The sequence below is a fragment of the Achroia grisella genome, unplaced genomic scaffold (assembly GCF_030625045.1).
Source record: "Achroia grisella isolate CSIRO2021 unplaced genomic scaffold, CSIRO_AGI_Agris_v1 utg906, whole genome shotgun sequence".
NCBI lineage: Eukaryota > Metazoa > Arthropoda > Insecta > Lepidoptera > Pyralidae > Achroia > Achroia grisella.
Window position 1 is genome coordinate 2,036,602 of NW_026713064.1, and position 22,538 is coordinate 2,059,139.

The 22,538-nt window shown below is 30.8% G+C and overlaps 1 protein-coding gene across 4 annotated transcripts in view; it reads right to left on the reverse strand.

Annotated features, from left to right (window-relative positions):
* Positions 1-21,652, reverse strand: part of LOC131853884 (carbohydrate sulfotransferase 11) — a 54,314-nt gene extending 32,662 nt beyond the window's left edge. For 2 of the 4 annotated variants that reach the window (XM_059204966.1, XM_059204963.1), the window contains exons 1-2: positions 21,396-21,597; positions 125-363 (exon numbers count right to left, since the gene is read on the reverse strand). In XM_059204966.1, the coding sequence (XP_059060949.1) occupies positions 125-277 (153 nt within the window). In that variant the 5' untranslated portion in view covers positions 278-363; positions 21,396-21,597. Of the gene's footprint in view, positions 1-124; positions 364-21,395 lie in introns of all 4 variants that reach the window. The other 2 variants (XM_059204965.1, XM_059204964.1) reach the window with 2 other exon arrangements.
* Between the last annotated feature and the right edge of the window lie 886 nt (positions 21,653-22,538).

Here is a 22,538-nt window from a genome sequence, read left to right on the forward strand (position 1 = left end):
CCCTTTAAATTTACATAATTATTTAAAATGTTTCTGTCATTTCTATCATGCTTTAATAATGTTAGTAACAATCGTGATGGTAGTATATACGACTCCAAGGAGAGTAAATCTTTAAATTACTTACCTCTTGATAGAATACACGCTTGGAGTTGTAAGTTAGATGATACTGTTGATCGGCAACCATCAACAGTATTGTGAAAGGCAATAGGAACGCCGCTGCAGCCAAGAAGGCGACGCATCTGCCTAGACGCATCATACTGAGGTTTCTTCTTCCCATACTTAAATTTGCACACAATCACTACATTGACTGTTTGCTGGCACTTATTAATAACACCATACACGTAGAAAGTTAATTATAGGATACTAAAATCAATTATGTCCACATTATTCATGAGACGAATGTACCTATTCTAAGTTTGTCATACTTAATTTGTATGAGTTCTTATTATGAATGAGCTTGAGGTATATGTATACATATTACATATACTATCAAAATAATATAGTATCGGGTTATGAGATTAACGGTATCTTATGTTATCTCATCAAACAAATTCCGAACTGTGATGAAATCTGATGGATACACATAATACTTTTAATACGCGATATTTTTTCCATAAAGATTTCAAGTACTGATTTGTTATGTTTATTATTAAGTTAAATTTGCTTAAATTGTATTTTTCAATAAATTTTTCTCTTAAAGTATTCTCCTAATATTATATCCTAGCTGTGCCCGCGATTTCACCCGCGTGAAATTTATAGTCTATATGTTATTCTGATATTTATGCTATATTACTGTAAAGCTTCATCAAAATCAGTTCTGTAGTTTTTGCGTGAAAGAGTAACTAGCATCCATCCATACTCACAAACTTTCACGTTTAATATATTAATAAGATTGTATATTATTATTATGTGTACAAAGTCTATTTTTATTTCAGTGAAGTCTATTTATGGGACTGGCGCTTTAACATGAATAGGTAACCGGATTTTAAATGACATGAATAAACACCTTGAATTTCTCATACTATATTCACGTCTTCCAAGACGACACTTACGTCAGGATGAATAGGAAAGGTCCTAAAATTTTGCACCGAGCACCTTATGTGATATAAACATCCATCAAGAAGAGTTCTTGGAAATTACCTACGGAATAAGAGATAACAGGTTCCAGGCTAACGAAGCCGGATGTTTCTAATGTGTTTATTTACATGTTAATGAAATTTACATTATCCATCAACCTGCTTTAGTTATATTAAAAAAAAGCCGTATTTATTTTCTAAATTTTAATTAAATAAATAGGAATATTTGTACGAATACGATACGATATAATCTAATTTCGTAACCTTGTTTAGTATGATATAGTTAATGATGAATATTTCATATTTCATATTACTTTATTCACAAATGTAACAAATCTCGTTACACAACAGCATGTCAATAGTAATTACATTTTCAAGATAATTATGTCACAATTACAATTTTAAGTATTCAAAATAATAAATTAAATAATATATAACATAGTAATAAAAGTCACTTAATGGAAAATGTCATAATTGTACATTGGAATTCAGATATTCCGTCACATTGTAAAAAGGATGTTGTTCGAAATATGATTTTATTTTGTTCTTAAATTCTGTTGATGTTAATTGCATTGTTTTATTTGATAGTTTATTGTACATTTTTATTTTTAAGTAAATACCTTGTTTTATTGTTTTTGTAAGTCGTAATCTTGGTAATTCTAATTTATGTCCATTTCGTGTCATGTAATTATGGTTATCCGCCTTTTTACGCAGTGTTTTGCTCTTTTCGTGTATGTCTAACAAGGAATAGTATATGAACAATGATGTAACTGTCATTATACGCTGTTCAATGAAATACGGTCTCACAGAGGTGCGTCTATGGATTCCGCATATAATTCTGATAGCTCTTTTTTGTTGCCTCAGGACTTTTGCTATGAGACTTGCATTACCCCAGACTGTAATACCATATGACAATGAAGACTGAAAATATGCGAAGTACACAGTTTTCAGTACTTTTTTTGATAATACTTGCTTCAGTTTATTCAAAGCATAATTGGCTGATGCTAATTTATTACATAATCTCTCGATATGTGATGCATGACTTACTGTACTATCAATAGTGTATCCTAAAAATGTGGTACTTTGACTATATGTGTTGTCAGAACAGACAGAATTTTGCTTCTTACGTCTGGTGGAGTAAGACATTAAAATACTTTTAGCGGCATTTAATACAATACCATTCGATTGAAACCACTCATGCAGCGTTTCTACAGTGTTAGTCATCATTCTATCTAGTTCCGTTTTATTTGTATTTCTTATTCCTACATGCGTATCATCTGCAAATAAAGTTACACACGCCTCTTCTGGTAAATTAGCTGGCAGGTCGTTTACATATATAAGAAAAAGAATAGGTCCAAGGATGGAACCTTGAGGAATACCAATACTAATGTTCTGCATTTCTGATACTGTATTGTCATTTAACGATACTATCTGTTTTCTGTTATTTAAATATGATTTCATTATTTTAATAGCATTATGTCTAAGTCCATAGTAATCTAATTTATCAAATAATATGTCATGTCTCAAACAGTCAAAGGCTTTAGTGAGGTCACAAAAAATGCTACCGCATTTCATAGATTTATCAAGAGATTCCAGTATAAATTCCATGGTGTTAGTAATTGCCATACCTGTCGACCTTCCTGATCTAAAACCATATTGTTTGTCAGTGAAGAGATTATTTTCCTCGAAATACTGCACCATATATTTCTTTAATATTGTTTCCATAATTTTAGAAAGTACAGGCAAAATACATATTGGACGATAATTTGTAGGTTCTTCAGCGTCACCTTTTTTAAATACTGGGATAATCTTACCAAATTTGAAAACATCCGGGAATACTCCTTCGTCAATACATGAATTTACAACAATAAGTAATAAATTAATTAATTTGTCATTATTTAATATTAATTCAATTATTCTATAATCCATGTCATAAATATCTTTAGATTTTTTAGACTTTATAGAGCGCATAATATATTCCAATTCTTGTAAAGTAATTCCATGAAAAGTTAGTGATGTACATGGTTTTTTTATCATGGATCGAAATTTCGTGCATTTTATTTTGTCCATCTTTACAGTATTGCTTATTTTTTCTCCAACATTACAGTAAAAATTATTTAAAAAATTTGCGATTAAAATCGGGTTTGTAGCAACTGTTCCATTTTCTGTTTTAATTTTGTCAATCGTACCTTTTGAGAATTGTTTTCCATTGTTTCGCGTCAACTTAGAAATTATATTCCAGCATTCTTTTATCTTGTTATTGGATTGTTTAATTTTATATGATATCTGTATTTTTTTCGCAGTTACCATTACTTTTTTTAAACATTTTTTGAATTTATTGATTTTTTGTTTTCGTCTATTGGATGGGTAAATGCATTGTAATAATTCGAGTTTATTTAAAGTGTCCTTTGATTTGAGTATTCCTTTGGTTTCCCATCTAGATTGGTTTTTTCTTACATACATTTTCTTCTTAGGGAATGCGATATCATAAAAATATTTTAATCCAAGTATAAAAATCTCAGCTTTTTTGTTTGAGTCAATACAATTATCTACTTCATCATAAAAATGTTTGTCAGTGTTTACTAGATAGTGAAAATAATAACAGTTACTTTTAGAGAAATTACGTCCTATAAAAATATTATTAACATCCTTTTTACCATTATGTTTTGATTTACATGTATAACTAAGTTTAATAACATTATGATCTGATATTTTATAGTCTAGAACTCTGCTTTTCACAGATTTGTCATGAAAATTAGTTACAAAATTATCTATACAAGATGCAGTACATTCTGTAACACGAGTAGGCTCTTTGATAAGAACGTGTTTCATGCCGAAATTATTTAGTATTATTTTAAAGTCTGTTAAATGTTTACTTTTAAGTTGGAAGTCTAAATTGAAGACACCTAACAAAACTATTTGTTTATTTTCTTTACTGATTTTATTTAAAACTTTAGAAATCGTGTCGTAAAATATATTTATGTCATAATTTGCCCGGTATATACAAACAATTATAGTATTTGATGACTTCAGTTCAATTGCTGTTAATTCGCAGTGTAACTCTTCAGATAAACGTCCTATATCATTTCTAGTGCGATATTTCATTTCATTTCTGACATATATGGCAACACCGCCATGCTTATTTTTTCTTCTGCAAAAATATGACCCTAATTGAAAGTTATTAATATTTATTATATTAATTTGCAACTCGGACACCCAAGTTTCACTTAAACACATCACATCACAATTCATACTGTTTGTTAATAATTCAATGTCTTCTATTTTATTATTCATGCTTTGTACATTAGAATGTAAAATTATTATTTCTTCATCCTTAGTGGAGGCAGCATTGTAAAATTTTGGGTTTCAGGGTTGTATTCTTCACTATGATACTTGAGAAAGCTGAGTGAAGATGAATTTTGAAACTTATTGTTGATCATATTTGATATTATCAGAAGCTTCCTGTTACGTGGATGGATACCCTCATTATCGTCATTTGATTCAATGTATTTTATTTTATTATAATTGGTAGCTAAAGAATATAACTTTTTATTAATATCATATATATGTAAGTCGTTCCTTTTATTATACTTTAAACTTACAAACATTATTCCATATTCACGGGAGCTATCAGTATGTAAGATATTACTCAAAAGTTGAGGATATTTAGTTATATTTTTATTCGTACTGAATTCGTCAATCAATATAATAACCAAGTCATTTTTTCCGTAACCCAAAACATATTTCCTAAAGTTTTCCAATATTTTATCAGTACTAGCATAGGGTTTACATATGTTAGTGACGTCAAATTCGGGACAGTTTCGCTTAAAATACTCGCCTACTCCTCGTCCTGTTTCATCAGAGAAAATTAAAAGTTTTCCTTGTTTCCGATTGTTTAAATTATTAATATCAATGTCTATTTTGTCTATATATTTATTTTGAATATTTCTTATTTTTGGATTATTTGTTATAATTAGGTTTGGGTGGGCTGATCCTCTTTTTAATTTTGTATATTCTTTATGTATCTTTTTGATAAGTTTAGCCTGCCGTCTAATTTTTTTAAAAAGTTTTCTGTTTTTATGTAGTTTACTGCCTATAAAACTTGTAATTGGCGTCTTCCTCGATTCCAAATTGGTCTTAAGGTTGTTATAACTCTCTGTGATTTGGTTCAATTTAATCTGTAGTAATCTATTTTGAACATTTATATCATTTAATTGTTTTTTATAGGGAGTTAATATCTTGTTGTTTATGTTCACGGCTTCCTCGTAGTCGTCATTTACTTTATTGTTGAATGTTTCCATAGTAATGAGATCATTTTGTAAGTTTATAATAACGGCTTCTTTGTCTGCCAAACATTTCTTTAAAAGTTGATTTTCTTTACATATCTTTTCAAATTCTATACTATTCTGTTCCTGTTCCTCTACTAATGTTTGTACTAATCTTTCCTTTTCCTTCAATTTTATGTCAATATTACATATTAATTTCTCGTATGTCCTAATACTATCGTTTTTATCCTCTATTTGTTTTTCTAATTCGTTAATTGTATTATTTTGTAGACGCTTTAGCATACGCGTTTCAATAACCGAAGATACATGTGATGTTTGCTTTGAATTTCTGTCCATTATATTAACAAATAATTATTTTTTTTTTTTTTTTTGATAAATATTTTTGTTTGTAAATTTTTTTCATTAATACTCAATTTGAAAACGTGTTCTGATGTCTTCTATAAACTATAATATAATATAACTAACTATCTCTTTGACTGGAATAAGAAGTATCCTATGTTATTTCCTAAATATCGCTTGTAAATACGGATCTAATAAATCTTAAACCTATTAAACGACAATGTTTTTTTAAATTAAAATGGTATAAAATTATTCTCAATGATATTGGGATTAGAGCGATTTCCAGAATCTTTATACTAGAGTACAGAGAATAGAAATATACTAGAGTACAGAGAATTAAATATTTCTTCAAATAGACTTCATCATCACTTTTGAGCAGTATTTATTTCTCGTCATAATAATATTATCATCATTCTGTGGGTTTTTCTTAACAAAATTAAAATACTTATTAATAATTATTTATGACTTATTCTTCTGTATAACGCATAATTACTTCTAAAGATACTGTTGATTCGGGTTGAAACACATGTAGTTGAAGCGAAGGCATTATAATGCATACGTACATTCATAAAGTACTACCAAAGTTACTTCCACTTAATAAGTGATATACGAAGAGTGCCATAGAAAATCTCAACTATGATCGGGCGCTAGACTCAGAAGTATCCACTTTGAATTCAATATTTATAGCAATTCAAAAAGGTACCATTACTCGTAAATACTAATATGTAATAAATTATTTCCTGTGTTCAGATTTTGTAAAATGATGAACACCATTAAGCGCGGAAATGACTTTAACCCTAAAATTAGAGTCCCACGATCATCATGCCACCGGACGTGAGATAATAATTGGTAATTATAATAACAATGATAGTAATGAGATATTCAATCAGTTCATATATAATGATGTTGTCACTAATGATATTATCATTTTATGGATACGTATTGTATTGATGTTTCGGCTGTGAATACTCGACAAAATATTGACATTGGCAGAAATATTTTCACAAGGGATAACGTAGCTTTTAATATAATTTCTTGATTGTACATATGTTTTAGGAGATGCACAGATGTGCACTTTACAATAAACAATTTTTCAATTGTATTTTATGATGATTATAATTTTAGTCAGGTCTCGTCAAATGAGATATAGTAACCGGGAAAACTGTTATATACATATTAACTTATCTTGAAAATTGCGGTCGTTTTGAATGAAACTTAACCCTTATATCACAAGAATGTACATGGTATATGTAAACTAAAAATAAGCAGACGAGTCGCGGGTGTGTATCTAAATAAATCTAGTAGTAGGTATTTATCATGATATGATCATGATAGCATGATATGAATGTACTAACGGTAACTTCCTATTGCTATAAAATATGATAAAGAGGATTAATTATATGACATTTCTAGATTACAATAAATTCGAGAGATCGCCGTGGCATAATGGTTTTCTATCTCGACTTAGAAACCAAAGATAGCGAATGCATATCAGGTCAGTGATAAAAGACTGTGTAAAAATTAATTTCTGGCTGACTTTTTAGTGACGGCAATACTGAATTATCACATTATATAGAGAACATGGTAGACTAACCCCATGACATGGACATAAATATAGCCAAATGTGGTTATGTTCACCAAAACGACGACAGTTGACAATGCTTCTTACTATCCTATATGGGATAGCAATCAAATGAAGACGTGGTCATCTAAATTGTTATCTGTTTTTTAATAGACTATAAAATAGATTTATAACGGACATACAATAGTATAGCAATAATCGCCACATTGTATGTGCGTTTGTTGATGACACTCCTCATTCAGTTATAATGTTAGCCTCGCATTTCATGCACAGTACCCTACCCTAGCACAAGTATATGGATGATTCACACGCAAGCCTATGGATTTATCCTACTGGTTACTTAGATATCACGATTTAGTAGTAGTAGGTTTAATAGTAGGTTTAATCAACCGACTACATACATATATTTGGGTACGCAGTTGCTGAGTGACTTCGTCATCTGTATCCGTTTAATGTTTTTGTTTGCAAACTGATTGAAATAAAATAAACACGATATTTTAAGTGAATCTAACCACAATACTAAATCACTTAAAACATTTTAAGATTAGCGTGCACAAATGCGCAAACAAACAAAAATACTAATAATCGTTGTTTTTAAGTTCTGTTGTGTTGATAAAGTCCCCCAATAATAGATTTTCTTATATATGTTTTATGTACAGATAGGGAATCTGTTACTTTTTTTATATCTGGGTATAGGTTTGTTCGTACTGCATATTTGTCCAAGCTATGAAGGAGAATTACTTACAATTTTTTGTTATAAATATATTCGATTTTTCTCTACACTTGATCTTTTCATGCTTCTCAGATTTTTAGCGCTGTGATCCTTTGAGTTATATTGTCTCTGAAAGATTCTGGAAATCGCTCTAATCCCAATATCATTGAGAATAATTTTATACCATTTTAATTTAAAAAAACATTGTCGTTTAATAGGTTTAAGATTTATTAGATCCGTATTTACAAGCGATATTTAGGAAATAACATAGGATACTTCTTATTCCAGTCAAAGAGATAGTTAGTTATATTATATTATAGTTTATAGAAGACATCAGAACACGTTTTCAAATTGAGTATTAATAAAAAAAATTAACAAACAAAAATATTTATTAATCTACCAATAAAAAATAATTTACTAGTTTGTTTGCCAGTATGTGTATAAAAATATACCTACTGGAGCTAGATTTCATTGACATAAAATGATATGACAAAAATAAACATGTGATTCTAATGCATGAATAACGGTCTACTGCTGACCATCTCTGATAGTGTTAATTAAATTCACATTTACATTGGACCTGTGCCATATAAAATAAGGCTTTTAAGAGGGCAATACACTTATATGTCACTGTATAGTTTTGTTGAGTTCTGCTCGTAATGGCGACTGATTCATCACTAAATTGAGGTCACTCATTTTTATTATTTTATTAAAAAAACATAATTTTGTACACTGAATATTCAAAATTGCGATTGTGTTTTTTTATTACTGTTACTAACTATTTTATACTATTAACTATGTTGACTGCAGCTCTCCTAGCTACTCCAAACCTGAGAAAGGACTGAAGGCCCTCTTCTTTTAGGTAGATGGATGGATACAGTAGATTTAGGTGTAGATGCGGTGAACCCTAGTCTATCCTTATATTTGTGAGAATCTAGATTAATATATATAAATACATTTTAGTCTTTTAATAACTCCGTCTTATGCGCCCCTGAATTCGAATCTGATATACAATACTGTCAGATTTAAATTTTTGACAAAACCTCTGTTGACGGAAAGCATCGCTGACAATGCAAACAAACTAGATAACCTCGCTCCTGTTAACGTTTAAATATTTTCAGCCAAATGTGTATGTACATCAAGTGCTACCTTATCCTTACACTTGCCTTAATGTTAACAGTTGACAGCTTTGGTTAACGCACTAGATGATGTTCAATCAAGAGAAGAAACGAAATCAAGACATGAGTGCACTACAGATTATTGTTATTAAGAAATATTTGTAGTGATATCCCTATTAAAGAGGGCATCGAAAAAGAGTATCAATAATATAATATGTATACGGGACCAAACCGCTAAAATGGTGGGCGGAATTTAATGAAATTTGATATACATACAGACAATGATATTATTGTCCTCAATAAAGACTGCATATCATAACATTTTTGTGGTAAAGCCACAGACTATACAAAACTCGCTGTTAGAAACCTTCATGTATATAAGGGATTGCTACCCACTATGCACCTAGTTTCGTTTAAATTCTAGCTTAACTATCTGATAAGTTCTATCAGATAGTTAAGCTAGAATTTAAACCTACCTAAAATCATACCTATATTACACAGTCTGAGGTTAACAGTTTCGTGCCTTTTGCCTTTATTTAACATTTTTTCCAAGAGCTCTACAACCGGTACATTGTCTCAGAACTAAATATTTTTTTTAATTATAACAAAACCACAGCTTACACAACTATGATGTGAGCTACACAGTCCTTGTTATTAAATAATGTTCTATTGATATATATAAACAAAAAACCCTTATAAGCAAAAGACCTTGAATAAAATATGTATACGAGAGCAAAGAAGAAATCCTGAATATTACCGTTTTTGAACATCCAATCATATAAAATTCGTACCCATAAAAGTAACGTCGAGTTCCGTAGGCGATTTAATTTTTAAAAGAAATATACCGTTACAATACTTTTCGTCGCTGAGCTAGAATTGGTTCACTGAGTCGGATCCATTTAATTAGTCTTCTATTGGATTGGAAATTAGCAGTTAAGAGTAAATGGATTTCGGAATGAAAACAAAAGGGAAAATCTGAATAGAACAAAATTTCAGAGAACTGAAATCTCAGAATCGTGCAATGTAGACAACATTTCGGATAATAATCTATTTTGTTGGATATATTAGTATTTTAATATCTCAAATAATAGAGAATTAATTAAGAATAAAATGACAATGAGATTAGATTGTAATATTTGTTAAAGTGACTGAGACTTACCGCCGCCCTCAGAGTCTTCTAAAGATAACTAAAAAATGTCCTAGTCCAATGTGAGTTATTGGATAATTAGTAAGAGTTAGTAACAATTAATTTTATTGGCAAGCCAATACTGTTACGGTATAGGTATGATTTTTTAAATTCGTAAATATAGTAGATAACTATGGAGAAGACACAGACACACATATATACAGACATACGTACACAATAATGATAAGTTTGTACTGTACGGAGATATGCGTCGCAACTGTATATGTATATAGAAATCTGAGACAACGGAAATGTCGCTTAGAAAAAGATCTAGATCTGTGACACTGTACGAGCTGTGCTCTTGGAAAAATGTTAAATAACGGCAAACGCTCACAACTGTCAATCTCAGTAAGTGTAATATATTTAAGACTAAAGGAAAGGTATCTAGTAAATAGGTAAGATATAATTTAAACGAGACTAGGTGCATATTAGGTAGTATCTATATTATATACCTAAGGGTTTCTTTAAATTATGTCTATATTGATATTAGAATTACGGAAGCAAAAAAAATATTTTATATATCTATATTACCTACTTATTACAATTCGCGAAGGTGTTTGTAGTACCTAATATCGACTGTCTTTGCAGTTCAAACGAATATAGGTATATATAGAGACAAAACAGTAAAACTAGAATAGATCTTTTTATTCTTTATACTCTAAGTACAAAACTAACTATCCTATCCCTGTGTGTGTTACGTAACCTAAACCATTAAAGCAATTTTGATGGATTCTGATATAGAGATGTATTGGAAATTAGCTAAAGACACAGTCTTCTTAAAGCTTCGAAAGAATAAACTTCTCGAAGTATAAGTCTTATTTGCAGACGAAGTCGCGGGCATCAGTTAGTCATTATACACTACATTATACATTACTACATATTTATTTATACATAGATACATATATCGTCAGGTTGCTTCAAAGGCCGTAATTGTTTGTTTACTGTAGTGGTTACTCATACAAACTTTCATTTAATTTGCTTTGAAAATACACGTTATTCTGGTTCAAATTAGTTAATTAACTTTTTGGCATCTGACAGAGTTGAAACTTTGTATACGTACGTAAGACTGATGTCAATGCAACATTATGTAAACAATAAGTTTGCTTGGTTATGTAATTAAGTCATTAATAAAATTTTATTTTTATGGAACAAGAACTGCGAAGCTGATAGTATTGGATGGTACAACAAATTTACCGATTGCCATGTCACCATAATCTATAACATGAAGAGCATTACAACCATTATGATGCCTGTGATACCCTAATGCGTTGCCATTCTGAAATAATAAGATAACACGTCCCTTATCGTTCAATTACTCGGCCTTTTTTCACCCTTCAAACGATATATTAATATTAATTAGTCAACCTTCGCTACATTTATATTTAGGATTTTTTTAAACTCACACGGATGATGGCGCGGGCAAGCTAATAGTATTATAAAAGCGATAGTGCGTCTGCCTCTCTATATAGATAAAAACCACATGCCATTAATATAATAATAATATTAAAATATAATTTTATTGTTAATTATTAAAAAATATTACGGTCATAAATGGCTGTTCATAAATTTTTAATACATCCACAATGATTTCCACAAATCATTTGGTTGTCAATGATGAATTTGAACGTATACTTCTGGCAGTTACCCAAGGATTTTAACGTTTCTTAATACGACGAAGATATCAGTACAAAACATATTTAATGTCTCATTAATTTTATGTTTATAGACATTACCATATACCTACATCTTTATTGAAGTTAAAATGAAATAGTTCTGTGTACAATAAGAAGTCGATATTGAGTTCTAAATCCTCTTATACTTATTCTAATATATGAGTATCTACTTATACGAATGCCTATCTATTATTTTGTTACAAAATCATAATATGGAAGTTTTCAAATATATATAAGTGTCTTATATTTTCTACATGATTTCATAACATGAAAACAACACGATATTCCAATTATTACTGATGTAACATGTCAGACAAAATATGCAATTATCTAGAAATGTATATAAGTACTGCATTAATCTGCATAGATATGTACCCTACTTTGTTTTGACATGCAAGTCCGTAAGATAACGACTACTAAATATTTATCGATTCGCGTGTCAAAACCAGTTATATCGTTATTTTAAGTCCTATTTTCACTGCGAAATATTTATTATATCACGTATTATAAATTAATATTGCTTGTAGTACTTTATTATGGAATCATTTCACGGGATTTGATTGTAATAATTAGTATTTCACTAATTTATCGTAAACTTAGATCATTCAATGTTTGTTTTATTTTAAAAGGTTCACGCGCAAAGCGATTATTATCTAGTAATGATTTATTTTTTTATGTAAATTATAGCCTATATTGGTGTACAATATATCTTTACATCAAAATTAATTCGTTCAATCGTTTAATCGTAAAAAACAGACGGATAGACATGCTTTCGTATTTATAATATTAGTATGAAATGCTATTGCGAGTGCCACACGTATGAAACCATGGCAACAGCTTGTTGCATAATATTTGCGATTTTCACAAGCAATTTAAACGATTTTAATTTTACATCCGCGGGAAGTGAGCTGTCATAAATCAATAATGCGAAAATTATAACGGAAAGTAACAATGACACAAATTCGCGTTTGTTTTAGTTAGAGCATATAATCCAATGTCCTCGGACATTAGTCAACAGTCAACTATTAGCGTTTACGTCGCTCGCTCTATATTTACTACCAATTTTTCCGCGACTTCGTCTGTGGGACCGGGAAATAAACTACGAAAAAAAAAGTTAGGGTTTGTAAAAATCATCTGGGGCACCCACCCACCTCGGTCCCACAAATTTTAGCTGCCAAACAGCTTGCTTTACAAGATATCCGTTAAAGGTCTCACCCCTTGAGGTAGTAAATTACAGGATTATTATCCTGATAATTAATTACTTCGGAATAGCAGCGCTTGTAGGATATCACGGGTGTTATGTGATAACGTGATATCCATAGCGCTGTTCATGTAATATATGACGGTTGCCACATGCGGGTCGTTAGGTTGTTTGTCAATCCAATTACATAAAAAAGTTAGTTTCTACAATTACGTAGTCCATTATGAAAAGATTTCCTGAAACTCTCACGTGTAAAGGATATAACGTGTTTATGTGATCGAATAGAAAACGTAAGTAAGTCATAATTAGACAAGAACTGACATATATTCCGATTAAAATACCTGCCCACATCTATACTACATTTGTTAGTGAATTAGATGTAACCGCATATAAAAATATCGAATTTGTGCCTGGTGTCGCGAGATGTTCTTTTTAATTATGTGTTAAAAATGGATTATACTTATAAGTATAGTACGTACAGTATTCCTATCATTGGTATTAGTTACTCTACGAAAATACGCTTCAATAAGCGTACATAAACATTTTTTTATGTGACAGGCAATAATATTAAGGGTATATATACCTTTTCCAATACTTATAATAAAATGTCCTTTCTACCATTCCATAAATTTTCAAGTTAGTGCGTACCGGATAAGCCGCAAGAATTAAGAGTGGACAGTCTTTTTCAGTATAAAATTTCTAATATTCATAATTTATAGATCATACTAGAAAGTACCCTATAGCTGGTCGACCGCCACGATATCTCTAGAAACTATCGTAGTTAATTTCAAGTTAATTCACATCGCAGTGATGCCCCGCGAGCGTATACCGTCAGCACAGGCGGGAACGCTATAATATCTTCCAATAAAAAATGTACGTAGGAATGAAAAATAATTTGAGAATTTAATAAGCATCTCGGACATTGTTCGTTATTACACTCTTATGGTCATGGTGATGTGGTAGACAGATATTTAGCATTTTTTTCCTCATTGCCGCGATACTGTCTGTAGTCTGCGAATGCGATGTCCATCCAGGTAGTCATGGGCTTACGTCATCAACCGTATTAAGGCAATGATTATTCCCACGGTCCGAGGTACGTGATAGTAGAGAGAATAATTTAGAGTAGGCTTTGCACGCGTAGTCTAGTTAAGTCGATATTTTCAATAATCCATTCTTAGCAGACGGTTACGTCACAAAATACGTACAGAACGATAGAGATAATAACAAAAATTTTACGTCCTAAATTAATATATGATTTTGACTTTCAAAATAAGCCTATATTTCAAGTAGGTACCTATAAGCCTTCCAGACGTTTTGTTGGTGGTTATGTTAATAAATAACTTTTAAGTATAGAATAAATCTTAAAGACACGTAATTTGTTTTGTACAAATGCGAATGCGCTCCCATGGCCTCGGCAATGTAACTGAGGTGAAATATCAGGTTTAAAGATTTGGTAAGATTTCGGAATCTCAAAAATGGTGGCTAATTTTCTTATATAAAATAAGGCACGTGATTTACATGCGTATTTATACTGTATTATATTATATCTAAGTATGTAACCAGAGATCTATGAAGTCCGAATCATGTGTAAGATATTTGCAATTCGATTGTACCTATTAGTATCAGTAGTGTCAAATACCCGAGCAAGTGACACGAGGCAATAATTGCGAGTAGTAAAAATTAGTTTACTACTGTACCCTTCCTACATGATAGTCAAAGGTTGATGTTTAAGAGTATCCAACTTCATAGGATAATAGATCCTATGAAGTTACGATTGATCGATAGATAGAACCGGAAAATGACTAACTCAAAATATTATTCTCAGAACTTTAAAAAAAGGGTCTGAAATGAATAAAAAATGATTATCATACGTGTAGCTTTTGATTTTACTTTTGAAGTTTAAATATGCACACGTAATAATACCTACATTCCAGAAATTCATATATTATAGAAACTATAAATTACTTGCTATTACACGCGACATCGTTCACTTTTTAAAGATAATAACTGGCCTATGTTCGTCCTCGTGATACGAACTAATAACTAATATTAAATTACATTAAGTTCCGTTCAGCCATTAGCCGTGAAAGGGTAACAGTCACACTTTTGAGTTTATACGACGGTTTTAGTGGTCTAGCGGTTTAGCACGCCGGTTTTCTTCCGATGGTCACGATCGATTCATTTGTATTAATGAGTATGATTATTATGTATTTCGGTGGCACTGTGTGAATTGTGCTGTGTTATTATTATTATTATAGTATATTATGTTAAATTTCAATAAAAAATATGTATTTACATGCTTTAGCTTTAACTGTTTTATTAAGTTTGTATGAACGTCTGAATATTTTGCTTATATTTTCATATAAAATATATTATAAATAAGACTGAACCGTGAGAATTCATTGTAGCAATAATACATTACTAACTAAGTGGAGTGTCACGTGTTGTTTGGTTGTGTGTTTGCAGACACTGATTAGTCAATATTAGAGCGTGGCCTGAGTACGTGTTAAAAGAAATGTGTAGTAAATTAGGTATGTTATTCTATGAGTACGTACAATACAATTAACATGTTTTTGATGTAACGACAAGCACTCAAATATAAAATACAACTATATTCAAACAGAAACTTCCGCATAGAAAATGTTAATGCGAATTCCTCAATCTTTTTGTTTATTAATGGTTAAATCACTGGATAAACCTGCTGATCAACAGTGGAACAAAGATTTTAAGATAGTTTTTCAGTATAGTTGTTTTAATTGTTTATGGAATAGTGACTCTACCTGAGCTTAGGAGCATAAAGGTGAATTCAGACTAATGTTATTAATTCATTAGATATTAACAGCGATTATTCCCGCTTTATATCTATTCTAATCTATTTTTGTACAGGTTCAAAATAATTTACCATTTCCTGCCGTGTGAAAGGAATTGTTCAGTTACAATTAAATAGGTACTTAAACTGAGAATCTATATGAATCGTTATGAGGAAAGTAAACTCGAAAACCACTGACTTTAAAAAATATTGCAGTGATAGGCTTACTTACATTAGTTAGTATACCAAATAAAACTCACAAATTTTGTGCCTCAGAGCGATACATCAGGGCAGGCCACTAGTAAGCTGATATAACAATTGTGACTAATACATACAATAATATAAATAAATAAATAAATAACCCTGGACAATTAATACAGTGCAATCTAGTTCCTTGTTTTATGAGTACTAGACAACTGATATAAATACTTAATATTTTTTTTGTAAATACATACATAATATACATAGAAAACACCCAGACCGATACAATCATACTCTTGAATACAAGTCCTTGCATCGTACCAGGAATCGAACCCGTGACCATCGGAAGGAAAGCGGTCAATATAATATAATTTGATGGTTGGTCGGCCATGAAATTATATTAATGAATACATTTATGTGTCATACAATATAGATGTATGTGTATTATTGTTGCATAAATAGTATTGTCACTACGCTAATTTCTGTCAATGCTCAAACGCGCGCTTCGGGGAACATTCCGATTACTTCCTATGTATTCAATGCCCTCTAACCACACAGTGTTGTTTATATTTCTAATGCAACATAAATGTATTTTATTATCTATAAAGGCTGTCGCCATATTATTCACCTTATTTTACTGTGTTCCAAATTACTTTTTGATATAATAAGAAAGCCTATTCGTGAGACAAGGGTCTATCCGTTATGTAAATTATAAACTACTTGTTGTTACCAGCGACATCATCCACTTTGTTTAGGATAAAAAGTAGCATATGTTCCTCCTCGTGATGCTTATTCATATCAAATTTGATAAGAAACCAATCAGTCGTTTTGTCATGAAAATAATTTATAATACTAGCACGGATTATGTTATTTCTCTTTACAAAGGTCTCCAACTGTTCCAAGCTGTCTGGTCAATATGATCTAGTAGGTTTTTCTTTTTAGACCATGACTAGCAAAACACATGGATTATTATAATGATAAAGCTAAAACCTGAACTTTGGATTTAAAAAGAACGTAGGCATTTGTTTATTAATGATAGTTTTATATTACAAAGGATTATAGTATATTTTTTCTACACTTTTCCAAATCATTGTTGGTAGATTTTGAGTATTCTCAAATGCCTATTCTCACAAACTGTGGTCATTAACCTTCTTAACTCTACCACCGACACTGCAACCACTGAGCCACTCTATAATATTGAAATAAGGCACGTCCTAGCTGTGTGACTAATTACGAGAATGATGAATACTTTTTTACCGCGATGTTGTAGTTTTTTTGATTAGACATTTTTCTATTTAGACAATTCTGTAGGAATTCCAATGTGTCCTAAGAGGAATAATTTAATTTGAGTATAAAGGAAAATGGGATATCGGTTTCTATAAAAAATATTGTCTATGTCTAATATGTTTTGATTTTCTTTGATTTTTCCTGCTTAATTTTGAATGTATTAGAATGCAATATTAGAATGCATATTACTTTAAAATTATTGGAGTTCTAATTAATTTATTGCTGTAACCAGCTATATGTAGATACCTGAGTAAAACCTTATTAGATTTCAAGTGGATGGCAGATGATGTGGCTGTGTAGATAAAAACATATATACTATATAATTTCATTAAGCCGATACATATCATACATATCTATTCATTAAGCCGATGAGCCGCAATATAGTTTTATGCTTAGTCTTCATTACGAGTGTAGAATTAGAATTATAAAAAAAGACAGTACAAAAATGCTTATTAATAATTATATCTGTTGTAATAAACTTTATGAACATTGTAATACTCAAGTATTTCATTGTAATAAAATTAAATAACCATTATTACAAATTACATACTATTTTTTATTCTGTTGGATACTAGGTCACTTAGTGACAAGATATACATAAAATTCCAAGGTTAATCAAAGTAGATTATACAATTGCTTTGCTTTTGTGTTCATGATTTATACGTATATATTAAATGTAGAGACATGTAAGAAGCCACAAGTTGACCTTGATAACTGCATTAGTACGATTTAGAAACTGGTCTTCATGTAAATATATCAAATTGTGGGCAAACATATTATAAACTTTAGTATTCGGTATATGCATATTACTTTAAACAGTCTCAAATAATCTCATTTCTTAAAAAATTTTGCAATAAACAGTATATTTCGAATTGTTGCTAGAAATATTAGTTATCCATTAGATTTTTATGGGGACGCTATTCACAATAAATAAATAAAACGATCCGAATCTTGCGGTACTATCATAATATAATGCTTTGAGAGTGCTTTTATTACTATATGTTATATAAATTTAATCTTATTTATTTATTGAAATAAAAACCATTATGGAAGCTATCAGAGTAATCACTCAACAAAATTGAATCTGTTTCACATTCTTTGAGTCACTCCTCCACCTATTATGTAAATAAGTAATTTTCTTTACTACTTTATTGTCTTTATTTTGCACGTTACTTTAACACATATGTAGTATGTATAATTATAACTACTTCATATATCCATCGGTAATTTAGTTCTATTTCTTTTGAGGTTTCTTTGATCTACGTATAATTAACATCAAAATCCACAAACAACAACACATATTAACAAATATAAATTAAGCAGCAATATAAGCAAATATAAATTAACAATTTTTATATAATTCTTTATTTTCTTGCCAGTTATTCTCAACAAAAAAGCACGCCGAACATAAGAATCGAATCATAAGAGTCGAATACGACTAAAGAAAATTTGATTTTGATACCAAAAAATGTTTTCCAATATTTTTATTATCTTAAAACTGTTAATACATAATTTGTAACAAATACCTACTTCATCTTTAATTAAACCTGTTAAGACATGTTCTATGACTGGATTGAGTAACTTCTGTTTATCTTCTCTTAAATCAACGACACAGCGAAGTTTTTTGCACAGCTGACAAAAGAAAATGTAAAATTAGTCATTACGTGATTTAAAAATCCGGTTCGACGGCACATTGTATATATTTTGGTAAGTTCTTCTGGTTTGCTCCTTACCTCCAAAGATTTGTAAGTATGTAGTTACGTACTATATATACTATAATAAGCCATTATATTTACCGTAATGGAAGCTTTGTGTATCTATCAATAGCTTTTTAATGACGTCGGGTCAATTTGCTCTGGAATAATTAAGTACGTATCTATTTAGGTACAATTAGTAATATGTTACTCATCATCAATCTATGTAGTTACATAATAGTTTAGATTAGACTACAGTGTATCTTTTATATATTGTTGTGTTAGAAGTAAAGAATGTAATTTTTATTTTATACCACGTTGGTGGCAAACAAGCATACGGCCCATCTGATGGTAAACGGTTACTGCAACTTATGGACACCTAAAACGCTAGAGGGCTGTCACGTGCATGTTGTCGAGCAATTCATTATCTTACTAATATTGTAAACGCGAAAGTTTGTGAATATGGGTAGATAAATGGGTGTTCGTTACACAAAAACTACTGAACGGATTTTGATGAAATTAAAAAACTTATACATCAGAACTCATACATAGGTTATAATTTAAAATTTAAATTGCTATAGTATACTGTAAATTTGGCGAAATATGCCCGCGGTTTGAACCACGTAAAATTTCAATATATAAATGTCAATAAAATATGCCTATGTCATTCTGATGAATATAGCTTATATTACTGTAAAGTTTCATCAAAATCCGTTCAGTGTATAATGAGAAATGTCAAGTAAGTGTGATGCAGACGTAGTCTAGTAGTGCTCGGGTCAGCTAGTTATTTATAATTATTATGGAGAAACATAGTGGAAATGTGGCATGGGTTGTAATATAGACTGACTTAATTTAGGTATAGAGAACGCTCTTTGTTTCTACTATGGTAAAAGTTAGATATTTATAAATAACTATAATATATTTGAAGTGCGGTTTAACAGTTATCTATTGATATGCATGAATTATGTCACATATTACATTCGCAAAGTCAAAGATGGATACGAAGGCACTACACACATAATAACACTCCGTACTAAGTATGCACGTCTGTATTCTACTTAGCAAATTCACTGGAACAATCACCGCATAGCGACATTTAGTTTGTTAAATATGTATTTGTGAATAAATACTGACTAAAAATATTATTATATATAAAAATATTAACTAAATTACAAATTAACAGTTAACTGCTTATTTCCGGATGCGGTACTAACTTATTACAGCTAAATTTGATTCATACATTAAAATAAAATAACTTTTTAGTAATAATTAAAAGCTTGTGTTTATGACCACGGAGAACATAACACATAAATAAGTAATAGGTGCGTTTACGACCAGGTTTGTCCATAAGCTAGTTGTAAAATCAAGAAAATCAACAAGCAGAATTAACAACTGAATTAACAATTCAAAATAACTTTAACGGTGGAATCTTTCGTCACGCGAGTCGTTCATTCAAGTTAAAGTTCATGTGACTAAGCATTTATGTATTCATGGTAGGCGCGGAAGTTCAAAAACCCCATATCTAACTCTTATTGGAAATATATGAATTATTTATATTTTCTCCACATCTTTCCTACATTTTTTAATTTTATTACCTCCTTGTTTTGACAGAATATATCGTGATGACAGCTTACAGAAAATACCACATAATTAACGGCTGACACATCGACGAAAAAATCAAAAAACGATTAAAGAAAGCATTGCCAGATCCAATGCCAATCCCGAAGCTCTTAGACTAATTAATTACCCACCTACTAAACTACTGCGGAGATCGTTATCTATAGTTTAATCAATGCAGTTGTATTACTATGTGATTCTAATACCGTCATTTGTAAAAGCTGTTAAATGCTATTGAATTGTGTTGCCGTACTTGGATGATCATTCAGATATTTTATTGCACACATTATGTGTAAATAAGCGAACTATTAAAGTTTTTAAGTTAATGGAAATAGAGAATACTTTTTAACAGGTGTAAGTATGTACTTCTTAATAGTGTCTTTATAAACATTCGTCGTCTAATAATGTGGACAATTATAATTTTAGATTTATTTAGACATTTATTAAAAATACTTAATCTATTATCACATTGTAGATACGCAATATATAATAAATACGTATTTAAAGCTTGTCATGCTATTATTATTAGTTAGCTTCGTATTTATTTTTTAAGAATTGTATTTGTCTCTACAAAAGGCCAATGTCACTTCATAACTGATCCGTTAATAATTTACCTTCCTACCGCATTTTTACATAACATCCTGTCTCCATTAATTATCACGTGCGCTTTCACATTACGATGACAATAAAGAATTATATCATAGCAATTTCTAATGACACAATTATATTTGTAGCATAAAATCGAAATTAATTGTTATTGACATTGAATGATATTATTAACACACAATTTTTGTTTATAAATAAAGCTTCACTGGTGAATGCGAAATCGGTTGCGCTGTGCGCTATGCGCACAAATGTCAAGAGAACAGCGCGGAGGATGTAGGTGTACGCCAACGCCGGCGACATTGACATCCGCACACGGCAGCAGGCGCGGCGGCACTGGCAGAAGTGGCCGTCAGCCGGCACCCGCCGCACATATCGACCTCTCGATACCACAATGTGCCCGAGTCTACCCGACATGAACATCCCGCAGTCCACTACTGCAAGCTCAGTGCTGCAGTGCAGCTTTATTTTTGGCAAGGCACCCCGATACTTAGCAAATCGCCGATTATGCGAAATGTGTACGCATCGAATTTGTGCCAACAAAGAGCACGCGACACGCAAGAGCTGAGCCACTGACCCCGATCTGAGCGATGCTCCGAGGCATTTTGAGTTTCATTATCGCCGACTTTTACAATTTCTCCCGCTGTACATGCACCGTTTTTTGTAAAAGCCGCAAACGTTTATAAATAATTATACGCATGCGTGGTAGAGACATCCAGCACCAGCTGAGCTGGCCTTGTGCTCTCATCCTATAACTATCTATGTATACGACCAGATGCCGCTGAGTGACCTTTGTCGCCGATCAAAGGTCCAAGGTCTGAAACAATAAAAACGTTATAGTAACTCAACATTGTTATCCAAAATATTACTTATTTGTTTACAGTTTCATTAATAAATAAATTATATCCAATGTTTTATATACTTACTACCAAAATTTGTAGGTTAAAATATTTCTTTTTTTCTAGGAAGTTTTATATTTTTTTATCATGAGTACTAACATTATTAATCCCGTATTCTAGAACATAAAATATTGTTAAACACCTATATTGTTATTGATTCCTTTATGACAAAGCATCTTTACTTGTTTGACCATTTAAACATTATATTAAATACACATAAACACATATAAAGACATCTTATTTTATTCCCGATCC